Source organism: Haemorhous mexicanus, chromosome 2 (assembly GCF_027477595.1).
Source record: "Haemorhous mexicanus isolate bHaeMex1 chromosome 2, bHaeMex1.pri, whole genome shotgun sequence".
In the NCBI taxonomy this organism is placed as follows: Eukaryota; Metazoa; Chordata; class Aves; order Passeriformes; family Fringillidae; genus Haemorhous; species Haemorhous mexicanus.
Genome location: NC_082342.1, coordinates 57940684 through 57957011, shown reverse-complemented (window position 1 = coordinate 57957011; position 16328 = coordinate 57940684). Strand labels below are relative to the sequence as shown.

Sequence of the window (16328 nt, the reverse complement as noted above, 5' to 3'; positions counted from 1 at the left end):
GCTGGAGGCTGCAGCTATGGCTCTCCTGCACCGTGCTCTCAGTTACTGAGCCACTGTGTGATGAAGGAGGATCTGCTGCCTGCATTTGCTAAGGTGAGGGCAGAGATTATAGCAGATGGAGGTTGCAGTTAGGTGGTGCTTAACTTTGCTGATGCAAGCTAAAATGGTTAACCTTGGGAATTTGCACACAGAGCCCCAGATACATGGGAAGTTTCCTTTGGAAGGTAGACACCTTCTAATTACCCACTGTGCAGGACTTACCATGATAACAGATTTGAACACAGTCATAAAACCAGGCTTTACATCCTCTTTTAAGTACCGTAGGTCCTATTTTAGATCTGGATCTAGGCAAGTAGGAGCAAGAGAACTTCCTGCAGAATGAATGTTCATTTCACATCCTCAGTGCTTGGTTTTGAGAACAGAATGCTTTACTTTTTTGGTATCTTTGAAGATCCAAAGTCTCCTGATACTTTTGTGTCTGGGTCCTTGCCACCACTGCTATTAAATGAAAGGCTTGAAATTTGAGGAAATTTAACTTAGAAATATTTTCACTATTATCTTTGTCTTTAAACAGATACCACAGCATCACAAGTATAATAAAGTAATTAAAACTTAACTTCTCTTTTTTCCAGAAATAGTTGAGAGGACTTAATGTGAAGTACAGGTAACAGAGAAAACCTAAGTAAGGGGCGGGAATTAACACCTCATTCATTAAAATCTTCTAAATGCTTGGAATTTAATACAGAGAAGTCTCCTTTTCACCATAATTATGTGAAAGACCAGAATAAAACAGAGTTAAATGGGGCAAATATATAAATAAGAGAACCTACAGTTTGCGGTAGCTTTACTTACTATCTTAATTATATATTTCCTTTGAATGTTTCTTTTTTCCCTCCCTGGGACAGATGGAATAAATTAATCTTAAATGCAGCATAAAATCTATTCCAGATCCCCTCATATGCCAGTGTTTAAACAAAACTAACTAGAATAATAAAAGTCAGAAATGGAAAAGATCTATTAGCTGACCACCTAAAATTTTATATACAGAAATATATCAATTTAACTAAACCTATTTCTAAATATTTAAGGAGGTTTGGTTACATCTTAAATCAGTTCAACAGTGGCTAGAGTCAGTTTATTTCACTTTGAAACCACTCTTAAAAGCAAATAAAAGTGATCTGCTTTTAAGCACAGTTGCACTAGCTAAATAAATGCATGTGTGTAGGCTAAGAATCAGAGAGACAAGCAGGTCTGTGCAATCCTGGTGACAGAGATGACCAACATCACTTTTGTGAGGCCCAGGGTTGTCCGTGGCCATTGCAGAGATGGAGAATAAAATACTTACCCAAAACAGAGCCCTGAGCTGGGAATCAAGAATTGTTGTCTCAGTTTTGCCTCTGTCCAGCCTTGGGGGAATCTCCTAATGACACAGCATATCTGAAAAGATTAATGCCTCCTACCTGAATATGGTGATCCAGATTTTAGCAAGCTGGGAAGCAGACAAGCACAGCATTTTTGTCCCAGTCCTAAAAGAAATTGTATGAATTTCATTTTGTGAGTAAATTGTTTGGGATGGCAGTTTACCAGTCACAAAGCATAGAATAGGTTGTTTCCATGTGTTATGAATTACTGCGTAGGTGCCTGCACAGGACTGTTCTGTATGAGGCCCATTAACAGCATTTTGTCCAAACTAGCTTTTAACAACTTGCTGGGGGGAGAATGGAAGAGGGATTATTAAGGGGGTTTATTCCATACCTAAATCCTTATATTTATGGGAATGTTAATGTGAAATCCTCCACACAAAATGAGAAATCATTTATCTGCTTTCAATTGACACGCATGCAAACAGATAGTCAAAACAGATTAAACACCAACTTTCCTATACTACATTTTTTTTTTCCTAATTCTTGATGAATAGTAGAAACTGAAAGTTTCCTCTAAAAATTTCTGAAGACACTCAGTGGGTTGACTTCTATGATGCTGAGAGGCCGTAGCACAGCATAGGAGTTCAGTGTCTCTCCAAGGTGGAGCAATGGGAATTCTCCAGTTTCATAATAAGCACTTTGGGGTTTGGTACTGACTTGTTGCTCCTACAACAAGGCAACACCACCCTGACAGCTCTTCCCAAGGTGTTCTCCTTTTCTTTTTATTTCACAAGTGTCCTACCTACACCCAAATTATTTTAGACAACTGAGACCATGCACTATTGGAGACAACAGCAGTATGAACTACACCCAGCCTGTTAAACAATGTTAGGTGTCACTGTTAATTTGTGCTGCCATATACAACTTGAGAGACCACTGGCAGGCTTGAAATAAGGAATAGCAGGGCCATGCAATGGAGAGATGACTATAAAAGCACTGGTGGCAAACTAAACCAGTTTAGCATTTGTTAGACCAACATAAGGTTGGTTTGCATGGTATATTTTTATATTCTGGTATATTTATATTTTTCCTTATATATTCTATATATCATGTCTTTATTGTCAAGATTTTCACTGTTTTTCTTCTTTCTTTTAAGACATAAATAAAAAAAGGTATAAGAAAATAATTTTTAATTTTTTTTTTTTTAACTTCCAACCACTTTCTCCAAGAACCTGCAGCTGACAGAAATCTGGCGATTCTTAGAGATTTTCCAAAAGAAAATTCCAACTCATCAAAGCATTTTCCACAAAATATTAAAGGAAGAAGCCTCCAGTTATGGGGTAGATTTAATTGTCCCACAATATCTACATTGTGGGGAATACAGAGCACCCCAGCCCAGTTTTGTGCTTGAACCTTTGAACAAGATTCAGAAGAGACAGAGAGCTGGTCTTCCTGGTTAGAGAGCTGAGCTAACAAACCAGTTCTGCCCCATCCACTTGTAAAATCTGCCACAGACTGAATGGACTCAGTGGATTAAGGGAAGACTTTTTTTTTTTTCTTCTTTTTTTTTTTCTTTTTTTTTTCTTTTTTTTTTTTTTGGCTGGGCAAGATCTTGGTTCACACCTACATGGATGGATATTTGTACTTCTGTAAGTGATGGAATAAGAGATTGGTGTTCACTTCCAAATACAAAATAAATAGACAACAGGAGTGCATCCACAACTTTTCCCTTCCCTCTCACTTTATAGACGCTGCCACTCAGCTTTCCTACATCAGCATTTCCTCACAGGCAGCATTCAAAATGTTTCTAACCCTCCCTTTGTGTCATTACAGAAGTTCTCATGAGGTTGGAAACCTTGCCCGTTTCTGTAGGGTAATTTCAGTTATTGTATTGGATGTAACGAAAAAGTGCCAGGCAGCTCTGGGGGAGGCTGGAGAAAGCTCAGCACAGTGAAAGACTTCAAAGAAAAGGCTGTAACAGCGGATGTTCCAAGACCGGATGGTAGCGACAACGTCCATACATCCAACAGTCTCTCTTAACTTCCACTGGACATGGGGTGCTGCACCTCTAGCCCAGGGAACACTGAAGTGCCACGGTGAAGGTGCGGCCGTGCTTTGGGAGGCAGCAGCCCGTGCCCGCGGTGTCCCAGCTCGGGGGACAGCCCGTGCCCCGCGGTGTCCCAGCGCAGGGGACAGCCCGTGCCCGCGGTGTCCCAGCCCAGGGGACAGCCCGTGCCCGCGGTGTCCCAGCCCAGGGGACAGCCCGTGCCCGCGGGCCGGGCGCTGCAAGGAGCGGGCGCGGCGGGCGGTGCCTCCCGCGCCGCGGGGCGGGGGCCGGGCCGGGCCGGCGGAGCGGGCGCTGCTCTCGCTGTCGCTGCTCTCGCTGTCGCTGCTCTCGCTGTCGCTGCTCTCGCTGCCGCGCTCGGCGGGCGGCAGAGGCGGCAGCGCCGCTCCCAGCGGGCGGCAGGGCGGGCGCGGAGCCCCCAGCCCCGCCGCAGCCATGGAGAAGCAGCCCGGCGGCGAGGACGAGTGCGCGGACTCTGGAGCGGAGACGGGCGGGTGAGTGCGGACGGCTCTCCCGGGCCCCGGAGCAGCTCCCGCCGGCCCCAGCGGCTGCACTTGTTGCCGGCGGCCGCCGCCGAGCGCGTCCCGGCAGCGGCGGGGCTGGGGCTGGGCCGGGGCGGCGGCTTCGTGTCCCGGGCAGAGCTTCCCTCCGGCAGCATCCCGCTCAGCGCCGAGTCTCCTTGCTTTGGTTTCCCTTGCCTTTCCTGCCTTCCTGGGACTCAGTCCGGCGTGACCCCTGGGGAGGCATCACCCTGCTCCGACTGCCCCCGGGAGTTCGCGTTCCCCTTCGGTGAAGCAGTCCCCACCGTCCTCCTGCTACACACGGGGAGGAAGCCACTGACAGGTCGTGGCCGTGGGCTTTCAGTTTGTGCTCCAAAGCACGGGGTGATGGCCCGCGCTCGGCTCTGCTGGCTGCAGATGCGCTGGTCGGGGCTTGGTGCCGCACCAATCCTGTATCCCAGGGATAGTGCAGCTGAGGATAGTCTGGGAGCGTGTCCAGGACCTATCCTCTCCTTCTGGCAGTGACACCCAGACAGCATCAGGCAGAGAGAGTTGACTCCTCAGAAGGACCATTGAGTGCCTTCTACAAAAGCAAGTTTGATTTGCAGGCACCCTGAAAGTGGGTTGCTGTTGTTATGATTCTCGTTGTGATACTCTCCATGCTAGCCTGTGAACTGCTGCAAACTTTGCTGGGAGTGTCATCTCAGTCAAGGAGACACTTTTTTCCCCCTGATTTTATGACCATGCTGCCAGAGGTGTGCTGTGTTTGTTAACTGGATGACTTCTCCTAAGTTAATGGAGCTGCAAGGATGATCCACGGGATCTCCCATTTAGCTCACAACTTCAGCCCATCTCTGTGGGTGAGTAAGGGAAGTGCTTTCAAGCCTGTCCTACATGCTGCTGCTGTGGGATTTTGTCAGGAATGGCAGTGAGCCTTTGCTCCTCCTGGGGCTCCAGAAGGGCAAAAGGAAGTTGCATACTCCTGCTGAGGCTGTTCTTTCTTGAGTCTTCCTTCTCCTCACTCCTTGCTCCTCCAGCTGTTTCTCTCCAAGCTCCTTGCTTGGTGCATCTCCTTTGGTCTCTAGTCTGACTCTGGCAAAACTGTAAAGCTAATTCTTTGCACAGTGGTGTCAGGTGCACCACACCAAAACTGGAGTAGCAATATTACAAATAAAAATCTAAAAGGTGAAAATGGCATATGGTAATCTTTTTCATACATGCAGCTAGTAATTAAAATAATTTTTTAATCTCTTCTGTAGTCTGAGAAGTAAAGAACTTTTCCCATCACCTTGTATTGTAGGCACACCTAACAGTAAAAGCTTTAAAATATTTTATGTGACATAAGTTCAAAGGAAAAAATCCAGGCTTCTTTTCCAGATATAGGTTAGTCCCCATTAGGGACATGGGTAAAAGGAAGACAAAGTAATGAATGAACTCATGTCTGGTTCAAAGCTCAAAAACCCCTTGATTGGTCAAGTCACTCTTAATTTGCTGTGTTTATCTGGAATGGAAAAACCTGGGTTTCCTTGGGACAGGCACTTGGAAAGATTTGACCCAGCTGGTGACATTAGCCTTTAGACCTCAGGGACCAGTGTGACAGCTGCTTGTGTCTGGTGTTGATGAGGTGCTAAAGCTGATGATTTTATGAAGTGTCTCTGTCCCATGCGTGACACTGGAAAGTATAGGTTGGTGGAAGAGTGTGTCTGAGGAATTTGAACAATGACATATGGCAATTAGTAACTACAGTGCTTTGCACTGACGTTTATTTTGAAAAGCAATGGGTCTCTGCATTTCAATTATTATTTTTAGTTTTGTTTAGCAGCTATTTAATTCTGATAAACATGTTGCGTATGTCTCTTTCACAATGTTTATATTTCAGCTTTCTCACCAAACCAACTGTTCACAGCACTTGCTTTTCCCTGTTACCAGAAGATCTGCTATTTGCTTTGTGCTCAGTCCCATCACAGCTATTGCTAAATTGAACTGTATTCCTTTTTCACCAACTACTCAATGGTAAAAAAAAAAAAAAAAAAAAAATTAACTATTCTGAGCTTCAGCAATCATCCTCTGAAAGAATAAGGAGGAACAACTGTCAGAGTGATTCAGTACCAGTTTTGCATGGGGTGGTCTCTTTCTGTCACTCAGGGAACAATAGTGGATAGTGACTGTAGTAACTCCAGGCGCTGCACTCCCTTGTCATCTCAGTGATGGTACGTAATGATGTGTGAGCTCTTACACGGAGCCTGGGCTGCTGAAGCTGCTTAGAGCAGCTAACAAATTGAACACATCAAGTACTCCACAGGGCATATGTTGCTTAAGGTTTTGTTGTGGCTGCCAGCTACAAAAGCAGGCAAAACTCTCTGCTAAAGGCAAGATCAATTACAATTCAAAGCCTTCATTTTCCTAATCCTTTAGAAAATATGTTCCTCTTACTGCATTTGCCTTGGTAAATAGGGTTGGAAAAGAGTCTGCTGAACAAAAATAGCATATTTGGAGTTCCTGAATCCAATAAGAATGGATTGAGCTGGTGTTGTCAAGTACCTAAATAAAGGGTATAGAACGTATAAGCCAATTAGTTTATATTGGCTGTTTATTAATGAGATTCGAAATAGTTCAACCATCCTTGATCTGAGAGAGTTTGCCTATACAAGTTGTATCTTCTCAGGAAACATATTTTGGGTGTTTTCAGTATAAGAATCTTATTTCATCTGCTACTGAAAACTTTTAGTCCAGACCTATGGGACACAAAGCTTTCCCTGGTAATAGTTTCAGCAGGGGATTTGTACTATAAAACCTAACATTTTAGGAAGAATAAAATAGTCTTTCTTTGGTCTTTTATTAGAAAGAAAACAGAGGGGAAAACAAATGGAAGAAAGATTGAAGGGAGGAGAAATGTATACGTTTACAGAACTGTAGCTGAATAGCAAAGAAAAAAGTGAGAAAAATAACAGTTACTTAAAATGAATTGTAGAAATATTACTTTTAACATTTTTTTCATTTTGCAAGCCATGCAAATGCTGTTATTTCACTATTTTTCAACAGCAGAGCAAAGATGACAAACTAGGGGAACTTTGGAGGTTGTTAGTCGTGCCTGATTTTGAGGCAATGACACAGATCGGCTACCACTGGTATCCAGGCCAAAGCATCAGCTTCATTCACTGCATTCACGACAAATATCCCAAGTGAATGTGGGAAACCAGGTGGTTTCTCTGTTCTAAACATCAATGTTCTAAACATTTCAACATCCATGATAGTTCCCAGCAGAACTTCACTTAGAACAGCTGTAAGAGCCCATGTGTTAAAAGGTTCACACTTTAATCATTAGATTACTGATTGCCTCAAAGTTTGCCTAAACACGTAATTTTTTTCCTCACTTTAAAATTATTTGAAGTTTTGAGAAGCTATAACTTTTCTTTGAATTTGCAACTTACCTGGTTGTATTTCAAATAAATTATTAATCTTTTTAGAGAAAGTGGGGAGACATTGCTGAAGTACCAGATGGGGTGGTTTTTGTATAAGTTTAAAATGTAAATATTGATGATGCAAACTGGATTAAACGGTAGTTAATTGTTGAGTATTTGATGAATCTTAGGAAGAATGGTATAGTATTTCTTGGTAGTAGGGAAGTGCAACAAAACAGTTCAACAAGACATAGAAAAATCCATTGGAAAAAAAGAAAAAGAAGGGATGTTTGAAGTTTATGACACTGTACCATGCAGCAGCTATTTGTAACATATATGTAGCAAAATCCAGTGCTGCTTGTTACAATTCATTTTCATGGTCCTTGTTGCCTCCTTTACATTTTCTCCCATCTCTCATTCCTCAAATTAATTTTGCAGAGGTTATGGTCATTTTTGGAGTGTTCTATACTTGTTTGTTGGTTTTCTTTGGTTTTCTTTATGCCTCTCTCTAGCTCTATGTGCAATCCTAGCCAAATCACAAATTATTTGAACCTCTGTTAACTTATCTCTTAAGCAGATCAAAAAAGCCTTTCTTTAATTGTTACAGTTCAGTAAAAGGTGTGAGGTTCTGAAGCAGAAAATACACTTGTTAATAGAAGGTAAGGCAACCTCTATATATATATATATATATGTCCTGAGCCAGAATGGATTTCTTAAATTATCAAATGGATAGTTGAATGTTTTATTGGGGTGAGAGGTTGCTTTCATGTCTCATGTTTCTGGCTTTAAGGAATTCAGCGCTTAGGACTTTTTATGGCAGTCCTTCAAACTGACACATCAGTTTCTTGTCACACATTTCATCCATCTATGAGAAACTCTCAGGAGCACAAACCACTGATGCTGAAAGCTATTTTAAGGCCTGTTTTTACCTTGGGGCTTCTTTTGTTTTGGTTTGTGGTTTTGGGGATTGTTTAGCTGTGAGTTTTTTTGCTGACACTTTCACTTCATGTATAGACCCATTGGTCCAGATCCATCATGTTGTCCAGATACTCAAGTTGTCTCTGATTTGACATTCGAATAATGTGAAGTTGAGCTGTTTGTCACAAACTGAGGCACCATTTCCAACCAGATTTACCCAGTGAAGCGAAGCTCTTTGGTTGAACATCAGGGCAGGCAGACCTGGGAGTGCCAGGCACTGGAGCAAGGCACGGACAGCAAGGTTGAAACAGACTTTAGATCACATTCTGGAGGCCGTGAGCTCTCTGCTGATACCTGTAATTTTTAGGTCCCAGCAAGCAGCTAGGTTCACCTCAGTTAAATGTAGCTGTGTGAAGGTTTGATGTTTGGTATAAATCAGGCTTCTTCTGTTGTTAATTAAGAGAACCAGGACCTCAGGAGGATAATTCAGCCCCTGGCCTGGGATGGATGTACACAAGGCCCCTGATGTGTCCCTCTGGGAGTGCTCTGTGAGGGGGTGGTGAGCAGGGTGTGCAGCCAGGTGTGCTCACAGAGTGGTCCTGCCTCACCAAGTGCTTTTTGGAAGATGACAAACAACTTTTCAAACCTTATACAATGGTGCCTCTCACGTGGGGTCTCAAACATCGCTGTTGGTAATGAGCTCTGGAGTGTAGCGGTTAGAGCTTCCCAGTGGGAATCCATCATCTGTCTTTGTCACTTTCCTAGAAATCCAGAGCAAGGAGTTTAGGGACAAGTTGCTGTGAGTAATTCCATTTCAGTCATCTTGACTGCACAAGTAGAAGTACCATGAGGGTAACAGATTGTACTGGACTGGTATTAGTGAAGCAGATTGTAATCTGACCTCCAAGAATTTGGTGATAAGAAACCCAAGACAGAGCTATAAAGCCAAATCTTCTAATTCATGCCTGGGACTTTAGCTGCTATAAAATACTCCCATGTGCTCTGTGGAGCATTTTCTGAGGGAGGGAAGCAAAAGAAGCTGTTAAATACAGTACTTAATATGAAACAATGAAAGTGCCACAAGTCTAGGTAAGAATGGCGTGGGAAATGTGAATCCAGCAGCATCCAGTCTATCGGTCCTAGGCAATCAAAGATGCAGAGAGCAGAAGAGATTGTAAACTTTCCGCTATTTCATTTTGGGGAGTAGGATTAAGGAGCCCTTGCAATGGAAACCATGGGCATATTGGGGTGTTGTAGTATGTTAGAATTACTTGAGATACATCTGTTCTACACAGCAGGCCACCTTTGGGGATGTTGTACAGCTCAGAGACCTTGGTCCCAGCCACACCAGAGCATTAAACAGCACATAGGGGTGTCCCTGAGCACAGGATGGAGTTGTCCATATTGTGGAATGATTAAAATGGTTTGATGGGATCAGTTTGAATGGGGCCATCTAGCTGTCTCCCATGTCTTTCCTGGATATGTTTTACCATGGGCCAGGAACTTGTTTTGCCCGGTTGCCAAGGTTCAGGGATCATTCCCAGCAGACCATTTGCCCGGATGTTTTGGAAGGCGAGAGGTTTTACTGGTACAGGTGCAGACTGTTTCACAGCACTTGGCCCGGCTCCCAGGCAGTTCCCTTGGGACTGTTTGTTTATGGCTGCAGCTGTCAGTGCTGTAGCTGTGCTAACTGGTGCTGTGCCACAGCTGATCAGTGTACCCAAGGAACCCAAGCACCATGGGATACTGGAGGAGCTGCATTGCTTGTGTGAGCCAGAGCTGTGAGAGAGCCGTGTTCTTACCCAAAGAAACAGGCTTACAGTGCTTTTGGGTACCACATTCAGCAACTGCAAGTTGCACTAACAGCTTTTGCTGGTATTCAGTGGAATGCTTCCCTCTCTTGGATGTTTTGAGGTTCTGTATCACCAATCAGCAGTGAGGTGCATGCAGATCTCAGAGGATTGTTCAATATCTTTTGGGCTCCTGATGCTCTTACCATGTCTAATAATGCACAAGTCTGATCCTTCAGTGGTGGTAATGGGAACTGAGATACCACCTTTATCACAAGCTGCTACATCCCTATTTTAATGTCTCTTGACATCTTCACAGCTCCTCTTTGCTGGTGGGCTGACCATTGAGCACACATTCTTTGCAGACTGATGTGTCTTTTGACTGAGCTATAAGCCTTCCTTTTGAGTACCTCACACTGTTTCAATACCCTGATTGATAATTTTTCTTCTCATTATATGTCTATAAAGGGAACAGTCCTCTATTTGTTCACTTTCTGTCATGGATGTTTTTTTCCTTTTATCTATAATCAAACATCTATCAGAGGAAATAGCTTGCTGCAAGACCATCTAATAGACCTGGAACCTCTGAGCCCCAGTGTGGTCCCAGGTGTCACCATTAAAGCACGTGAGTGCTTTACTCTTGAGTTATCCTATTGGGAAAATCCTCTTGCAAGGGAAATGAGAGAAGCCAATACTCAGAGTGTTTAAAACAGGAATGAAAAGAACAGAAAGGAACACAGTTACTTGATGTCCACAGAGCCTGTAGGCCCCAGGAGATGTTTATTTCAGTGCTTGATTTTTCTAATGGCTGATTTTATCAAAGGGAATGTTGTGTGTGCTGGTCTAAAAATCTTAAAAGACTTATACTACCTTCAGAATTTAGTGTCCTAAATAGATGACTGTAAAGAAAAACATTTAATTTATAAGCCACTTACCAATGCATGCCATGAATCTGAATACTTTCTTCTAATATTTTGAGAACAATAATGATTTTGCTAGCACTGGTTTTTTTGGGGGGTTTTTGGTTTGGTTTGGTTTGTTTGGTTTTTGTTTGTTTGTTTGTTTGGTTTTTTTGTTCTCAAGGACTAGATTCAAGGCAAAGAAATAAGCTGGAGGGAGAACAAAAGGTGATTCGGGTTATCCCTGAGAGCACACAGAGAGACTCATATTCATCCCATTTGGTTTTAGGATGATGGATTTCTGCATTAGAAATGTGGGTTTTCTACATTAGAAATGTGGTTTCTGTAGGCTTCTTGTCTAGGCAACAGCTAGGGAGAGATAATTCAGACCTCTCTTTTCATTGACAATAGAGGGAGCTTAGGGAGGGTACCACCCCCATTTTGGTATCTGAGGTTGACATAAGCCTTTGAGCCTAATTACCGCTTTTTTTTTAATTTGTGGGTGTCAGCTATGCAACAAACATGAATAAAGTCTTAGTTTGAACCATATTAGAACTACAAAAAAGCTCCTGCCATACAATTCTAAAGCCTATTAAAATGTGTCTCTGCTATTTGTCTCCAAGCACGCTGTTGTCTCCTCCTTTCTTTCCCCCCATCTTTTTATTTTTCCTCTTGTTTCATTTTTCAAGTCCTGCATGTACATAGACTGCTACTCCCTAAGTTCAGGACTCATTAGTTCTCCATGTCCTATAGTGTGCCTGCAGCACTTTGGGATAATAAAATAACAGTGTGAAGTAATAGAATACTGTTCCAACTTGCAGTAAGCAAAAGGCAAAATATTGTCTCGCTTCCATCCGAAATACAAGCAGTGCAGATTCATTTTGAATTAGCTGCCAACTGCTGAACACAGATACATTGAAGGACAGCCCCAGGCTGTGTTCAAACAGAAGTGCAGACTAAATGAATTCTTGCTTGGGCTGCTTGGAGGCAGCTGGATGTATATTGCTTGCCTCTAGGCTTATGAAGAATGACATGTTACACAGTTTTCACACCCTTTCAAATATACATGGTGCCAAGTGACACTGATGTGACTTGCTGCTGAAAATGCTGTGTGGTTTTATGGCCTGCATAGCACCTTGGCCAGCCCCTGGCATCACTTCCCCTTGGTCCCTGCCCAGAGCCAGACCAGCAGTGTGTACATTGTCCAGCAGTAGGAACCAGAAGGACTCCTTCTCTGCTCATGTTGATGTCCAGGCCTTAGGTAGATAAATTAGAATTTATCAGTCAATAGAATTGCCCTGGTAAATTTTAGGGTTTGATGTGCTTCAGTGGTCTCAGATCTAGGGGGAGGTTAGCCAAGCTTGGGGGGAGGGATGTGCTGCTGATAGTGGGCACAAAGAACACAGAATTCACAAGCCACAAGGACATTTGGCAGAACTCACAAGATAAGGAGGAAACAAATAAAGCCAACTAATTTCAGCAACTGTGCTGAAGTCAGCTCTAACTAGGTAGAAAACAATTTCACCGGGGGAGATGGTGAGCACTGACTCCCAGCCCAAGGACTCAGCAAGCCCAGTGACCCGAGGCAGGCTGGCCATTGGCATGGCAGGTGAATCATGTAGCCAAGCAAAGGTGGAATACTGATCAGTAACAGAGCTGTGTGACTGGCAGCCAAGGAACCCTGATTTCTTTGCTTGCTAAAATATGAATGGTGTGAAGCTTTGATGACTGGGGACCCAGCCTGTTGTGGGCCAGCTCCCTGCTTTGCCCAAACTAGACAAAAGAAATGGGAATACCTTATCTTGGTGTGTAAATTGGTGCTGCACACGGGGCAGTGAGCCCACATTTGGGACATCAATGCCATTACTGCCCCTGCCCTTCCCAGCTGCATAGGGGTCATGGGGGTGATTGTTTGAGGGGTAGCACTTGATTCATGGAGAGGTGCTGTGGAGCTGCTCTGTGTGGGGTGCCTGAGGGTGGCTGCTAATGACCTAGACCTGTGGTCTCTGCCAGTGAGAAAAAGATGTTTTCTTGCTCCTTGTCCTTATCAAAGTGGCTGGTGATACAGGATTAGCAAAGAGTGAGAGAGGGAGAGCTGCAAGCCCCCTCCAGCAACTCTTTCCCCAGATTTGCCCAGATCTTTCCAAAAATTATGAAAACCTCATGGCACTCGATGGTATTGGTGAATCCTTTCTCATGAGTTTTGTGAAAAATTCAGGTTGTGTCATCTTTCACTAGTCCAGCAGGATTGGCAAGAGTTGGGGGTAGTTCCTCATCATCTTCTCACCTAACCAGTATGAGAAGATGGCATCTGACCTGCAGAGTGCTGAGTGCACAGCTGTGAAATATGGGCATGACTGTAATTGCTTTTTTCTTCTGCAGAGATCTGTCTGTATTAAAATCAAAAGCAGATACTACAGATATGTGGGACTGATGTCCTTTATTCCGTTGGTTGCCTGAGAGCCTAGAGTATGACTGTATCCTGGGAATAGGCTTAGATGGTATCTACTTCCCCACACATCCCTTGGGAGTCAAGGCTCGTGTGATTTCTTTAATTTAAAGCAATGTTGCAAACTTGCTGCAACTATTACATAAAAGAAGCATTTAGGTTTGCATCCGAGAGCTGTGTCAGGGCTCCCTGAGCCCTTTGCCTGTTCAGGGCACTGCAGGGCACACGTGCCATATGTTTATGGTGGCAGGGTGCTCTGGTGCATGGGGTCTGTTTTGGGGACCCAGTAAGTGTGGGGGTAGAGGCTGTGTAGCTGTGAACTCCAAACCCAAACACTCAAAGGTCATAGGTAGGTCCTCTGCCATGGAAATGGGTTTTTTTCCCTTAAATATTAAGTGATGGCATGTTTGTTTTACCTTATTATTTCTGAATCTTCAGGACATAAATGGGCTATGTTTTAATCAGCTCAGAATGGGGTTTTCAGGAGTTTGGGGGTTATATGCAGCCAAAAAATTAATTGCACTGCCGCTCAAAACACTCAACTGCTCTGATTTTCTCACAGATAATCCAGTGTGCCCTGAACTAGAACCAATGGCTGTATAGTTTTCTTGAGATGTCTCCAAGAGGAAAATGGCCTACTAAAGCAAAAAACTTCATCCTCTAAATGTTTATATTTTGGCTTTTTTTTTTTTCCTTCTCTGCCACTTGTGACTGTAGAACTATAAAAATTCTGCTCATCAAATAGAGTTCTCTTGAAAAGAGCTCCAAAAACATGAACTGCAAAGCAGCATTTAGAAGACATAAAGTGAGGGAGGAGAGGAGCTGAGTCAAAGTCTAGTAGACTTCTACTCCTCACCCGTGTCTGAAGCAGACTATTTCTTCCTTATGGAGAGCCTTCTGAGCTTTTATTTTCACACCTAGAATTAGGTAGCATGAATAACCCCCAGATAAAAGCATAGTTACTCATTCTACTCACATGTTTACTCATTCTACTTACATATTTTCAAAATTCACATGTGATGCCAGTTTTTCTGAAGCAGTGTTCAAAACCTGTCCCGGTTATTCCCTTAGTACAAAATAGTGCTAAATGGGCATTAAACTTTTTCAATAAGCACTGTGTGTTAGCTTTGGTAATTTTTTCATTTTCTTTTTTAGATTTAATACATTCTAATTTAAATCTTTGTCTTTCAGGTCTGAGTACAGCCGTATGTCCTCTACCAGCAGTGAGTATAACTTTGAGATTCTTTTTTAAAGTGGATTATTATATTTGATTTTGTTCTGCTTGCTAATATTTATTAACATCAACCTGGTGTTATTGACAGAGTTCACTTTGACACAGTAAATCCTCCATTCCTTCTCTTCTTGGATCTATGTCTAGAAACAGTATAGAAAATTAAACTGTTTGAATATTTATGACCAAATACAAACCGTGTGTAAAGACCTAAATACTGGCGCTCGCAAGGATGCAAGGCAACATGAGAACAAAATCTATGGACACAGTGTGGGCCAGTGTGAATGGGCCCTCAGGCCAAAAGAGTTTGCAGTGATGAATGTCATTGGAGCTGGGAATGCAGGAATAATTGAATGTTTATTGTAAGCTGATGCCAACAAAGCACTTCAGAGCAACTCCAACGAAGTCGGTTTTTTATTTCAGAGATGGTAGATGCTCTAGTAAGTGCCACAGTCTTTCTAGATATTTACAATGCCAGTTGATTTTTAGGTTATCCATCTGATAAAAGACAAATTCCTGTGTCTGGATTATTTTTTCTTTATTTTTCACCACTGCAAAACGATGATTTGTTTTTTAAGCAACAACGAACACTTTTTCACTCCATCTACTTCCTTGGTTGTAGAACACACTGCATCCACAGCACTTTGAAATGCAGTAATGCTTATTCATGCATGCCTGCTGGTATCTCTCCTTGTCCAAGTGCAAAGTGATGTCTGTCTTCCTGATTCACACATAGACTTGAGCTTTATTTATGCCAAGCAAGCACATCAAAAATTCCAAGAGGACAAGTTGTGTTTTATAATCTGGATCTTTAAGCACCATGAAAATCAGAGGGGAAGAAAGCTGTCAGGTTTTTTTCTCATTCACACATTCTGGCTGAAGTGTGCAGAGGGTTATTTTCCATCTCCCGTGGTCTTCACTGAAGGGCTTTAATTGATTTCAACAAGAGCTGGATGAGACAGCATTCGTAATGTCTGACTCCTGAGCTGATGTGACTAGCAAGGAACTTGCTGTGTTTCCTCCATCTGCTCAGTGTGTGTGTCTGAGAAAGAGAGAATTTAGTGCAGCTTTTTCCTGAATTCTGTTGTTTAAATGGATTTCTGGATTCTCACCGTCAGGCATAGTTTTTGAAATGATTGGGAGGCAAAATCCAGGCAATCAGCTTCTCTGCGCTAGTGAAAGCATATTGGATTTGCCTGATTACACCAGATGTGTGGCACGCCACCCTCTCAGCTCTCAGTTTCAGATGATGGCTTGTTGAATATGCTGCCAACTTCCTCCGCTTTTTGGGTGGTGACTCATACTTACTTGATTAATGGAGGCAGATTAGTTCAAAAGACAAGGTGCAAGTGGAGTATTTCTCATTTTTAAACTTGATTTGAATCCCTTAAAAACCTTGCGTGGCTGCTGCACATTTTACAAATAAAAGTAGCAAATTACATGTGTAAGCCTTGGGTTTTATTAAAGGAGGTATTTCTGAGGGGAATGAATCTGTTGTTACGTGGCAGCTGCAGTGTGTCATGTTATCTATGGCCTGCTCAGTGTCTTGCTGGCCACTGCTGTGCTGTGCATGTGGCCATTGCAGTTCTGTTTCAACACCAGTAATTTGTCAGTACAAGGAGGTATTATCATTCCAGCAAAGACACACAAGTTCAGGAGACAGAAAAGTCTCCTTCTTTCTCTTTTCTGCTTCCAAGGCAAATTACAGTGA

General features: G+C 42.9%; 1 protein-coding gene across 1 annotated transcript in view; it reads left to right on the top strand.

Annotated features, from left to right (window-relative positions):
• The first annotated feature begins 3804 nt into the window (after window positions 1–3804).
• The window catches only part of FAM124A (family with sequence similarity 124 member A), a 39937-nt gene continuing 27413 nt past the window's right edge, over window positions 3805–16328 (top strand). The window contains exons 1-2 of the mRNA XM_059838986.1: window positions 3805–3923; window positions 14578–14609. Coding sequence (XP_059694969.1) covers window positions 3865–3923; window positions 14578–14609 — 91 coding nt within the window. The 5' untranslated portion in view covers window positions 3805–3864. The remainder of the gene's footprint in view (window positions 3924–14577; window positions 14610–16328) is intronic.